At 40.8% G+C, this 13396-nt stretch overlaps 1 protein-coding gene across 3 annotated transcripts in view; it reads right to left on the minus strand.

Moving 5' to 3' along the window:
* The window catches only part of LOC145263789 (spectrin beta chain-like), a 532547-nt gene that overhangs the window by 301654 nt on the left and 217497 nt on the right, over window positions 1-13396 (minus strand). For all 3 annotated transcript variants that reach the window (XM_080120846.1, XM_080120847.1, XM_080120845.1), the window contains exon 5: window positions 12103-12179. In XM_080120846.1, the coding sequence (XP_079976972.1) occupies window positions 12103-12179 (77 nt within the window). The remainder of the gene's footprint in view (window positions 1-12102; window positions 12180-13396) is intronic.

The raw sequence follows: 13396 nt of genomic DNA on the forward strand, positions 1-13396 counted from the left end.
ACCGGAATTTTGATTTACTCAAAACACCTGGCCATCGCCGGGTACCCCCCGCTAGTTTATATATATAAAAGCAAAAATGTATGTATGTATGTATGTGTGTTTGCTAAAAACTTTTGACAGACACGACGAAAATTCACAAACTAGGTATCATATCGAAAAATATCGAAAAATTGGCCAAAAACGTTAACTTTTTCACCTTGAAATCGACAATTTTCGACAGGGAGGGGTCAATAAAAACGGTCCTCTCGTGATAATGACCGATTCTATGCATGCGTCAGATGACGTCGTGACCTGATTTACTTTAAATAGTTGAAAAACCGAACAAATTTCATGTACGTCGCGTTAGCTCAATTGGTTAAGGCCTTGGTTCATTATCGAAACGTTTTGGGTTCGAATCGTGGTGTGAGATGTTTTTTTTATTTTTGATTTTTTAAATTTAAATATTGAACCAGTGTTATTTAAGCCAGTTTTCACGTAACGTTCGTTTTTCTGCTTTTTTTTTTTTTTTTTTTTTACTTCGCTTATTCTTAGCGATACCCAAAAAAACCCAGGTACCCACCGATTTCTTAAATTTTAATATCGAAACAGGCTTATTTAAGCCATTTTTCACATGTTCGTTTTTCTGTTTTCATCATTCATTAGCCTTACGTTAGTTTTTTTTGTGGTTTTTTTTTTATTGTTTGATCGCCGCATAGCGGGAAAACAGAAACTGGCTTCCACAACTTGACGTTGTCGCACCTGCTAATTTCGGTTTATAAACGTCAACTTAACACACTTATCAATTCATCTGTTCCCGTGGTCGAGATGGTTAGGTCGCAGGGTTTTGTTTTTTTTCCATTTCCTTTCCACCTCCGCGTCAAACATTCGGGGTTCAAGCCTACCTTTATACTAGAACTACTTTTCTTTTACACCTTCAAACAATCGGCCAACGTTTGTTTGTTTTTTTAACAGGGTTGTTTTAATCTAAACCCCCCCCCCCACCAACACACACCTACAAACACCTGAGCAACGCCGGGTAACCCCCGCTAGTCTATATATAAAAGGCAAAAGCGGCAGGCGCATTTTTGTATGTCCAGCAAAGGCTTTTTTTGCCGGGATTCTCCAGGGGGGTTACTATGTCGTAGAACTTTTTATGTACCCCCTAGATTGTAATATCTATGATTTGCAAAGGGACATCGTGTGCAGATTCATTTTGATCGACTTTTACAAAATTCACGCTATTCCATTCTGTCACGTGCTTGTTTGGCTGTTTAGTATAAAAAAATTGAAACGAAGTTGGTCCTTGGCTTTCCAGAGAGCAATGAGCTTTGATCAATGCTGTGAAAACCATCACATCAGACAATTGCTATTTATTTAGACACTCCCCTTTTTGTAGGGAGCAAGTGCAGGATTTCATTCCTCTATGGCATGATGTTTGACCTCATTAAATTTACGCTCCTGTGTTTCTAATCGTTTAATTTCAACCTTCTCACATCTCTGCCTTCTTAGTGTCCTGGTAAGTGGTCAGGCTTTTTTTTTTTTTTTTCGCTTTTGCATCAAGGATTCAGGTTCGAGACTACCTGCCTACCAAAAAAATTTTTTTTTTTTTTTTTTTTTTTTTTTTTACATTTTTACACCTACAAACACCCGGGCAACGCCGGCCCCCCCCCCCCAGTCTATAATAAATGCTTGAAGTGATATATATCGTCCAATTGTTGTATTGAATCCATAAAAAGCATAAATAGCAGAAATTGAGACTAATTTGGAATGAAACAATTTGAATACCAGTCATCCTTTTTTAGGTCTAGATGTCAACAGAACCTTTTAAAAAGGTAAACGTATTACCATTTTGAATACTCATGCTGGCGTGAGGTAACTAGATATATTCTCCCCTCCACCACCACCATCACCACCACCACAGCTAATCACATATTTTCAAAGTACTTGTAGCATTTGTTACAGGAAAACCACAATTTGAACCCATTTAAGAAGCTTGAACATATTTTTTAAAAATGACCTTTAAGAAATATATATTTTACAATGCAAGGAACAAGCAAGCGAGAGAGAGGGAAGAAAAGAACGCAGACAAAAGAGAGGAGAGAGAAAAGAACAAGAGAGAGAAAAAGAGCAGGCAAAAGAGAGAGGCGGAGAGAGCGAGAGAGGAGAAGAAGAGAAGGAGAGGAGAGGAGAAGGAGAGGGAGAGGAGAAGAGAGAGAGAAGAGAGAGAGGAGAAGAGAAGCAGAGAGAGGAGAAGAGAAGCAGAGAGAGGAGAAGAGAAGCAGAGAGAGGAGAAGAGAAGCAGAGAGAGGAGAAGAGAAGCAGAGAGAGGAGAAGAGAAGCAGAGAGGAGAGGAGAAGAGAAGCAGAGAGGAGAGGAGAAGAGAAGCAGAGAGGAGAGGAGAAGAGAAGCAGAGAGGAGAGGAGAAGAGAAGCAGAGAGGAGAGGAGAAGAGAAGCAGAGAGGAGAGGAGAAGAGAAGCAGAGAGGAGAGGAGAAGAGAAGCAGAGAGGAGAGGAGAAGAGAAGCAGAGAGGAGAGGAGAAGAGAAGCAGAGAGGAGAGGAGAAGAGAAGCAGAGAGGAGAGAGAAGAGAAGCAGAGAGGACACGAGAAGAGAAGGAGAGACGAGAAGAGAAGGAGAGACGAGAAGAGAAGGAGAGACGAGAAGAGAAGGAGAGACGAGAAGAGAAGGAGAGACGAGAAGAGAAGGAGAGACGAGAAGAGAAGGAGAGACGAGAAGAGAAGGAGAGACGAGAAGAGAAGGAGAGACGAGAAGAGAAGGAGAGACGAGAAGAGAAGGAGAGACGAGAAGAGCAGGAGAGACGAGAAGAGCAGGAGAGACGAGAAGAGCAGGAGAGACGAGAAGAGCAGGAGAGACGAGAAGAGCAGGAGAGACGAGAAGAGCAGGAGAGACGAGAAGAGCAGGAGAGACGAGAAGAGCAGGAGAGACGAGAAGTGCAGGAGAGACGAGAAGTGCAGGAGAGACGAGAAGTGCAGGAGAGACGAGAAGTGCAGGAGAGACGAGAAGTGCAGGAGAGACGAGAAGTGCAGGAGAGACGAGAAGTGCAGGAGAGACGAGAAGTGCAGGAGAGACGAGAAGTGCAGGAGAGACGAGAAGTGCAGGAGAGACGAGAAGTGCAGGAGAGACGAGAAGTGCAGGAGAGACGAGAAGTGCAGGAGAGACGAGAAGTGCAGGAGAGACGAGAAGTGCAGGAGAGACGAGAAGTGCAGGAGAGACGAGAAGTGCAGGAGAGACGAGAAGTGCAGGAGAGACGAGAAGTGCAGGAGAGACGAGAAGTGCAGGAGAGACGAGAAGTGCAGGAGAGACGAGAAGTGCAGGAGAACGAGAAGGGCAGGAGAGACGAGAAGTGCAGGAGAGACGAGAAGTGCAGGAGAGACGAGAAGTGCAGGAGAGACGAGAAGTGCAGGAGAGACGAGAAGTGCAGGAGAGACGAGAAGTGCAGGAGAGACGAGAAGTGCAGGAGAGACGAGAAGTGCAGGAGAGACGAGAAGTGCAGGAGAGACGAGAAGTGCAGGAGAGACGAGAAGTGCAGGAGAGACGAGAAGTGCAGGAGAGACGAGAAGGGCAGGAGAGACGAGAAGGGCAGGAGAGACGAGAAGGGCAGGAGAGACGAGAAGGGCAGGAGAGACGAGAAGGGAAGGAGAGACGAGAAGGGAAGGAGAGACGAGAAGGGCAGGAGAGACGAGAAGGGAAGGAGAGACGAGAAGGGAAGGAGAGACGAGAAGGGAAGGAGAGACGGAGAAGGGAAGGAGAGACGAGAAGGGAAGGAGAGACGAGAAGGGAAGGAGAGACGAGAAGGGAAGGAGAGACGAGAAGGGAAGGAGAGACGAGAAGGGAAGGAGAGACGAGAAGGGAAGGAGAGACGAGAAGGGAAGGAGAGACGAGAAGGGAAGGAGAGACGAGAAGGGAAGGAGAGACGAGAAGGAAGGAGAGACGAGAAGGGAAGGAGAGACGAGAAGGGAAGGAGAGACGAGAAGGGAAGGAGCGACGAGAAGGGAAGGAGAGACGAGAAGGAAGGAGAGACGAGAAGTGAAGGCGAGAGAGGAGAAGGGAAGGAGAGAGAGGAGAAGGGAAGGAGAGAGAGGAGAAGGGAAGGCGAGAGAGGAGAAGTGAAGGCGAGAGAGGAGAAGTGAAGGCGAGAGAGGAGAAGTGAAGGCGAGAGAGGAGAAGTGAAGGCGAGAGAGGAGAAGTGAAGGCGAGAGAGGAGAAGTGAAGGCGAGAGAGGAGAAGTGAAGGCGAGAGAGGAGAAGTGAAGGCGAGAGAGGAGAAGTGAAGGCGAGAGAGGAGAAGTGAAGGCGAGAGAGGAGAAGTGAAGGCGAGAGAGGAGAAGTGAAGGCGAGAGAGGAGAAGTGAAGGCGAGAGAGGAGAAGTGAAGGCGAGAGAGGAGAAGTGAAGGCGAGAGAGGAGAAGTGAAGGCGAGAGAGGAGAAGTGAAGGCGAGAGAGGAGAAGTGAAGGCGAGAGAGGAGAAGTGAAGGCGAGAGAGGAGAAGTGAAGGCGAGAGAGGAGAAGTGAAGGCGAGAGAGGAGAAGTGAAGGCGAGAGAGGAGAAGTGAAGGCGAGAGAGGAGAAGTGAAGGCGAGAGAGGAGAAGTGAAGGCGAGAGAGGAGAAGTGAAGGCGAGAGAGGAGAAGTGGAAGGCGAGAGAGGAGAAGTGAAGGCGAGAGAGGAGAAGTGAAGGCGAGAGAGGAGAAGTGAAGGCGAGAGAGGAGAAGTGAAGGCGAGAGAGGAGAAGTGAAGGCGAGAGAGGAGAAGTGAAGGCGAGAGGAGAAGTGAAGGAGAGAGAGGAGAAGTGAAGGCGAGAGAGAGGAGAAGTGAAGGAGAGAGAGGAGAAGTGAAGGAGAGAGAGGAGAAGTGAAGGAGAGAGAGGAGAAGTGAAGGAGAGAGAGATCAGGCAAAAGAGAAAGAGTGAAAGTGCAAGCAAGAAAGGCATTCTATATGAGTTTGCCATATATGCTGTATTTAAGTATTATACTTTGGGGTAGAGAGGGATAGTAGGAAAGGTTCACACTGTTTTTTCTGTAACACACCCACTTTTAACAACTTGTTAATATATTGTTTCACAAAGTCTCTTTCCTGTTAGACAAGACACAGACCCCCCTCCCCTTCCTCATCCAAATGTCTGAAAATAATTCTGACCCTAAAGACCCCTCCCCTCAACCAAAAGAAACAAGCCCTTGAAAATGAAGTGATTAGATGGTCTTAATTTGAGTGGAGTGGTGAGAATGAAAGTTCGGTCTAAACAAACAAAAAGCATCAAAGAACATTGTCCATTTTTTGTATTATTTTCTGTGTCCAAATTTATTGCAATAACTACACAAAGTGTTATGTGCTTACAAAATATTATACTTTTCGACATTTTTGAGACAAGCGTGATGGCTTATTTCTCTCTCACACACACACATATATATATATATATATATATATATATATATATATATATATATATACTAGCAGGAAGACCTGACGTTGCCCGAGATTGCATGATGATCAACAAATGTTTCATACTCCCATACTTTTATTGTCATCAAAATCTGTGAAATCAACCAATTTTTAATCAAATCGATTGATTGCCTGCTCTAGTTTGGGATTCATCGCGATGCACAGGAAGGAAGATTCACATGCCTCACTGCAGTGACTAAGTCCACAATATATTACAGTCTACATTGCACTGTAGAAACCCTATTAGTGATATTATAAAATTATTTTTATATATAACTAGCAAAATACCCGTTGTTGACTGGGTTCAAAAACAGAAAATGGACTAATTTATTAAAGTACTAGCGAGGGGTACCCGGTGTTACCCGGGTGTTTGGAGGTGTGCGTGGAAACTCCGGGGGTGGGGGAGGGGTTAAAAAAAAAAAAAAAGCAAGTATGAGGATCGAACCCTTGAGGCAAAGTTGTAAATTAAAGTGTGAAAAAAAAAAAAAAAAAAAAAAACATGCGATGTTAACCATTGCCCCACTGCGAGATGCTAACGGAAACACGTTTGAATTTATTTAATTACTTGGATTTGGCAGGTGCTCGTTTTAATGAGTTAATGAGGTCAAGTTTGACTGCGGGATTTTTATTTTTCCAAGATGTTATAGGAAAAAGACTAACCCACATGCGGCGAGCGACAAATGTTGAATATTTATCTTCCGGAAATCGAGCAAATTAAATAGACAGGCGAGCTTCGTTGTTAACTGTGAGATATTACGATTTATATGTGATATAAAAAGTTTTAAAAAGTTGTTAGGCGAGCGACCGCTTCTCTGAAAGAAGCCTTTTGTAGACATACAGAAAAAGCGAACACACATACATACATTTTCGCTTTTATATTTATAGATGACTTGAATTAAAGTTTAAAATTAAAAATTCAAGTATCCTACTTCAATTGTGCTCTAAACAGAAACATTCATTTCAAATGCACTCCTATCATATCAAAGAATCTATGGTCGATTCTATATAAATGGGCCTTCAGCTTGTGTGATAATAAAACTTCTCAAATGCACTTGTGATCTTAGGCTGTGTAAGGATGTTAACTTTAGTCAAAATCGCCTGTTCTTTCTTTCATAAAATTTTTTCAAATATCGATACTTACCACAGATATTCCTCTGCAAAATACACCTAAAATTTCATAAAAAATTGAACAACCTCACACACCATACAAAGTTCCTCATTATATATTAGTGAATGAATGAACAAAGTCTATATTCCAAAGTTCATGGTGTTGGCCATCTATTCCTTTAATTCAGTTGACATTTACAATTCTTGACAGTATCTGTTTCGTAGCACAAAATCAATTAATTATTATATCAATCAGTGAATATATTTTGCCCTTAACTCATCAGAAGAAATAGCAGCAATCAACCCACCAAAAGGAAATAAAGTGCGTTTTGATATGATTAAAATCCGAAAATTGGAAGAGAAGCAGTAAATACCTTATAACGTGTTTACATTACGCAATTCAAAATGGCATATTCATTCATTCATTCACTATATTGCTCTGTAATTACATTGAGCTTCTTAAATAAGGATTGGTATATATTATTAGGAAATAAAGTATATTTCCACAGAAATATATATATATATATATATATATATATATATATATATATATATATATATATATATATGGGCGAACATCCTTGCACCTTTTGACTCGTATAAACCAGCATAGTAATTTGTCTGTATTTTTGAGATGAGGTGTTTTCATTGATTGAGATTGTCGGACTGACTTCCTCAATCTTGGTTGTTATTGTCACAACGTTTCGGCCGTTTTGCCCTCCGGCCTTCGTCAGGTGTTTTGTATCGAACTGGGGAACCGTTTGTTAGGAGTCTCGAACCCAACCCTTTATTATTATTTAGACTCCTAACAAAGAAGCGAAAAATTATCAAAGTTGTGCGCCCAACTCCTTTATTGGTGAATAAGGTTAGAACTCGTTCGTTCCAATCCAAATGGTTTAATGACATTGACTGGTTATGTGCGAGTAAATCCGAGGAAAAACTATTGTTGGTCTTGCTTGCTTTTCACGCCTAAATCAGGACAATCATGGACTGATACTGGCAAGGTATGTTAGTCAATCTGTGCTATACAATGGAGTGCCACGCAATAGCAACTATGATGACTTACTTTGGGTCTACGGACCATGGGTTGGGAACTGACGTTAACAGAGGGCAGTGGGGAGCACGAGTAGCAATAATAGGCTAGAGTTGCCACTGATATATATATATAACTTCGACTAGCTCTTGTTAAATAAAACCCTTTTAGATTGAAATAAATTTATGAGATTGGGATAAGTTTGCGCTGTGTTTTTAACTCCTATGTATGCTCTGTTGCATATTGAGCTCTCCCACCTAAGATTTCATACAGAAACTGCTACATGCTTTAACCTAGAAAAGACAGCAGGAGTCCATTTCCATTTGACGAGAACCAATTTTCTTTTTTTGTTGCAGATCATTTACTAGTAGGTCAGTTGTGTACAAATTCCAAGAGCGATAGGAGCCTTTTATCATGTCTGAAAGTGACACAATATTCAACGAGAGAGATCAGAGATGTGCCGCTGTACAACTCATGCTCTCTATCAATACAAGGTATTACAACAGGACCATTGCGAACACCCTCAAAATGCATCACTCGATTGCCACAAATAACAGGGGCATATCCAGGGTGATGAAAACAAAGTTTGTGACGATAGTTATGGTCTTTGGTGTGGTTTCAAGTGAGGGCCACATCATGCCACCTCAAATCTTCGAAGTTAAAGTGCACCTGAATGTGTTGAAGAGTATGGTTATCCCCAGGCTTGGCTTCAGAAGGAGTGCTATGACTTTTTACCTTTCTCTCACTGGCCCCCGGCCTGAACCCGATTGGACTATTTTGTTTTGTCAAGAACATCACTAACATAACCTCCCACAACACCAAAGCCAGCCTGTTATGTCGTCACGGAATATAACTCGTTGTTAAATGTGGGAATTACAAGAAGACATCGTTTTGACACCAAATTATTTTTTTTTTTAACAGAAAAATAGTAAAACGTTAGAGCAGCAGATTATGTGAAATGCTGTGTCAGCCATCTTGAAAAATCTTTCCCTTTCCCATCCAGAGGAGATAACTCCTTGCTTTTCGGTTATTTCCCTTTATAACACAGCCTGATCAACGCTATCCATCGAGTTCCTGGTGGCGCTTATGGAAAGGACATGCTCCCAGTTCCAGATCCGTATCAAGGCAGTGGTTGAGGCTGAAGGTGGCAAAATTGAATAGATATCAGCTCTACTACATAATCAAGTTACCTGAATTGATTTTTTTCAATAAAAGTTTTAAAATAAAGCCGTAGTGTTGTCTTCTTTAGGGCAACAATTTTATCATTTCACCTTGTATATATTCAAACAAAGAAATCTTAAGTAGGACGACACCTGGTGTAAATGTGGTATTATGGTGACTGAGAACTCTAGCTAGGATTATCTTAGAAAACTCAAAAGTACAGTAACAAGGATGAACATAAACCCCTTCCCCACTTTTTTTTTTTTTTTTTTTTTGAGTGGCTTTTGTTTTTTCAACTTATGTTTTCTAAATAAAATAAATTAATCAAAGTGTAGTATCTTATCCGTCAAAAATGGTATAACATGGTGAAAGAAGGGAAGGGGGGGGGGTATCTACGTTTAAACGAGACGTCCATAGAATGGAAAGACATCAACTCCTACAAGGATTTTGGAGGTAAACGTTCACAACCAGATATGTCCTGAAACTAGATTAATCAGAGCAATTAGATAATTATGCTTCAGTTTGAACAAAGGTGGTACAATAATATTGTGAGTCTGCACTAATGGTGGACATCCACAGAACGCAAGTATTTTCAAGCATGGCAACAATATACAACAGATGTAGAATAAAACTGGAATTTCCACGGGTTTTACTCGTTTGGATTATTCAAACTAGTATTTCTAATATCCAAAATGAAAAGAGTTGCCTGAAACCTGGTAGGTGACACCCTTTTCTCTTCCTTGCAGCCTCTTTCCAACAGAAGGAACGTTGCAAGCCCGTTTCTGCTCTATCATTATTTTCATGGCAAGTGGTCATCTGAGGTCCAATCTATGGCACCCTCCTTGCCAAACTTTCACAAAAAAAAAAAAAACACTCAACTAGCTCCAACCACTATCAACAATTTCCACCACTATCTGTGTCTAAATCTGAACGCAGATTCCATGAACAAAGCTTCTTTTCTAGAATTCCCTGATAATATTGTGTCCGAGATGGTTATATTTGCTGATGATACAATGCTCTATAATATGCATGAGGGAAGAACAGATGTACATAAATCTAAGACAATGGCAGAATCGTTAGAAAATGACCTCCAGACTATCGTGGAATGGGACCATAAATGGACGGTAACATTTAATGCTAGTAAAACTAAGCTGCTCTCCTTTAACAATTACAAGACGATTCTCCAACCACTGCTATCCATTACAAATAGCACCCTACTTGAGAATTCTACCTTTAAACTCCTTGGCCTAACATTTGTGGGCAATATGAACTGGAACAAATACATAGAGGACATTGCAAAGGCTGCTGCAAAGAAGGTGGGTTCCCTCTATCGAGCTAGAAGACTACTCATGCCTGAGAGTATCCTGCACCTTTACAAGGCCACCATTCACCCATGCATGGAGTATTGTTGCCACATTTGGGCTGGTGCATCTACTATTAGTGTCTCCCTCTTAGATATAGTTCAAAAAAGAGTTATCAATCTAATCGGTCCCACTTTATCAACTAAGCTCCATCCCCTGTCTCATCGCTACAATGTTGCATCACTGTGCCTGTTTTATAAATATTTTAACGGAATGTGTTCTGATGAACTCGTTTCACTTGTACCCTTTCGACGTACATATCCCTGACAAACCTGCTTAGCAATACGATCTCACCCTTTCACTGTTGTTGTCCCTAAATGCCAGAAAGCTTTCTATTCTAATAGTTTCTTCCCTCGAACAGCTAGACTTTGGAATTCCCTTCCTGCTGCCTGCTTCCCTGGCTGCACTGATATGCAGAAGTTTAAATGTAACAATCAAATATCTTGTTAATCTTTCCTATACATAGCCCCAAATAGTAGTCCCTTACGTCCAAGTGGCGATATGCTTTGTAAGGGGTGAACGTGAGTAAAAAAAAATTAAAACAAGAACTGGCCGCCTGTCATTTGCTTCTTGGCCGACTACATTATGGTAGCCTTCAAGTTTAATGTAAACAAGTTCTTGTTGAACCATCCTCTTTAATAAATGAACCAAATTTTATGCAACTTACACCATTAACAATTACTACACTTACATCTCACATTACTTAACATTTATTCTTAAGTGGCCTTCGGGTAAGTGGCAACTCACTTGTAAAAAAAAAGAATCTAAAATCTAAGTTATTTATAGATGTTTTGCCAGTTAAACGCAGGCAAAAATTATAGTCTGTTGACTTAGAATGAATGCTTTATGCCAAACATTTATGTCAAATATGGTTAAATTTATGCTTATTTTTTGCATTAAAATACTAATTCCTATTAATTCTTAAGTGTGCATCGAATGGATACTATATTTAGTTCGCTGCACCTTATCATAAAGGTCCATATAAAATTTCAGCCAGATCAGACAGACAAAGAGAAATGCAATATAGATTTAGGTTTGCTTTATTTTACAAAGTAAAATGTTTTCAGGTTATTTACTACCAAAATAGTATTATAAACGATTAACTGAATACAAGTTGCTATTTTACGGATAGTTGTAAGAGGTTAGGGATAGGAGTAACAAGTAAATAAACTAAAAAACAATCCTAACTGTGCATATGTAGATAGGACACCGCCGAAAAAAAAAACAAAAAAACATTCTCTACAATCAGTCTGACAAAGTCTGGGATGATCTTGCATTTGTTAGGTTGAAATATGGTTTCGTGCAGTCCTAAGAGGGTCACCCTGCCAATCTTTACCCCCTCTCTTCCAGCAGGGTTTAATTTATTGCTGTCTTAGGTTGCCCCTACTGGCCAATAAAGATTCTGTTCAGGAATTTTTGATGGCTTCCAACCTTGTGTCACATCTTTGCATGGCCGCAAGTAGGTAAATATCTACTTTACAGGAATTATATACAATGAATTAAAAATGAAAGGAAAAAAATTATCAATATACAAAACGTTGGAACACTGTTTGACGCCTGTGGAACTCTCTTACATTTGCCTGTTTCCCACCTGACTACAACATGGATGTCTCCAAGTCTAACATAAACGAATTCCTTATGAATCGCCCCCTTAAGACACTTTATCAAATTTCCAATACTAACGATTACTACGATACTATCTCATTGATTACTGTACATGCAATAATCCTTATCCTCGAGTGGCTTCCGGGCCTTGATAAGTGGTGACTACCATGTAAAAAAAAAAAAATGGATAACACAGTTAATCACTTCGGACCACTGTTTTATCATGTGTAGAGATTTATAAAGAATTGGAATCGGTAATTGTATCGGAATCAGGGGAAAAATATTGGAATCGTCCAATCACTACTTAAAATCTTTCTGTTTCACATCAGGTTTTGAAGTAAGAAAAAAAAAACTTAAAATTTTATTTTTTGTGCATTTTCATTACAGATGATGATACTCACCCATCTGTTTTGCGCTGGCACCAGAGTAAAAGAGCGTCTTTTGCAGATTTTTTCTCATGGTCTTTGCCATCTTCTTCCTGGATAAAAAGAAAAGGTAAAAAGAGGAGTCGTTAATACAAAGGTGTAAAAAACAAACAGGAGGAGGGGGGTGGATATATATTCTAACAAAGGGAAGCAATGATCAAACGTTGCAATGAAGGGCAGCAAGAATTGCGCAAAATATAAAAGAGAAGCAATAGGAGGATACAAGAAGCGATAACAAGAATAAGAGAACGCGCACATGAAATGGAAAACAGCAAAGGATGAATGTGTTTGTGTTCACTGCATAGGTCATGATCGTCAGCTTGTTGACCACCTTTAGCGACATTCACCCAAGATGGGTTGAGCCAGCTCCTTTCGTAGAACACACAATGTTAGTTTGCAGTGGCCAAGATGGTGATATGCAGCCAGGTGGGGAACGTTACCAGAGAGGATTTTCATCGTAGAAGCATTGATTCTCATTTCAACCATTTTGGCCATGCAATTGACATCGTCAAGTGTGTGCTGGACCTCTGCGTAGGACTCGTCAAAGATCACAAGGTCATCAGCAAAGTAGAGATCGGTGATTGAACAGTCATGGCCTACTCTGACACCAGCGAAGCAGTGAAGCCAGCAAGACAAAATGGTGCCAGCGGACCTACAGAATTTAGCGGAGATAGTATAAATCAAACATTTCCAAAGTTCCTGGAGAAGACCGCATTCTCATGAAACTCATCAAACATTGTTAGCTTGTGGCGTTAGTCCAAATTAGAGATTCTGACAGTCACAGCATCAACTGCTGCGTCAATGCTAAAACAGAAGATTTCTGAGCATCAGACTTGAAAATAAGGAATTTTTGTCCAACTAAATCAAAACATATCCAAGTGTCCATCTTGTTTGGAGAGGCACACAGACTCAACTGTCTTTTAGACCCCAGAAAACGAAACTGACTAGTTTCATGCTCAGATTGCCCTCTCACTAATCTCTCTTGCACATCTGCTGGAATACATGAACTTTCAACCGGAAATCCTAAACATTAAGTCTTTTTCTCAGTCATCCCCACTCAACCACCCAGTAACTAGGAACCCCTTGTGAATTTTATATTCTCATGAAAGTTCCTTGTTTGAAAGAAGCCAGTTCAACCAGCCTAGAGTGAGGACCACTTTGGATCAGAACCACCAGAAACCGATTGCTTATGATAATGGCCAACCTTAACTATTAACACACAAAAATCTAAACACAGAAAGACAAGAATTAGCTATAGACACAGAAAGAT

This window comes from Euprymna scolopes, chromosome 39 (genome assembly GCF_053919585.1).
Source record: "Euprymna scolopes isolate OS-2025 chromosome 39, ASM5391958v1, whole genome shotgun sequence".
NCBI lineage: Eukaryota > Metazoa > Mollusca > Cephalopoda > Sepiida > Sepiolidae > Euprymna > Euprymna scolopes.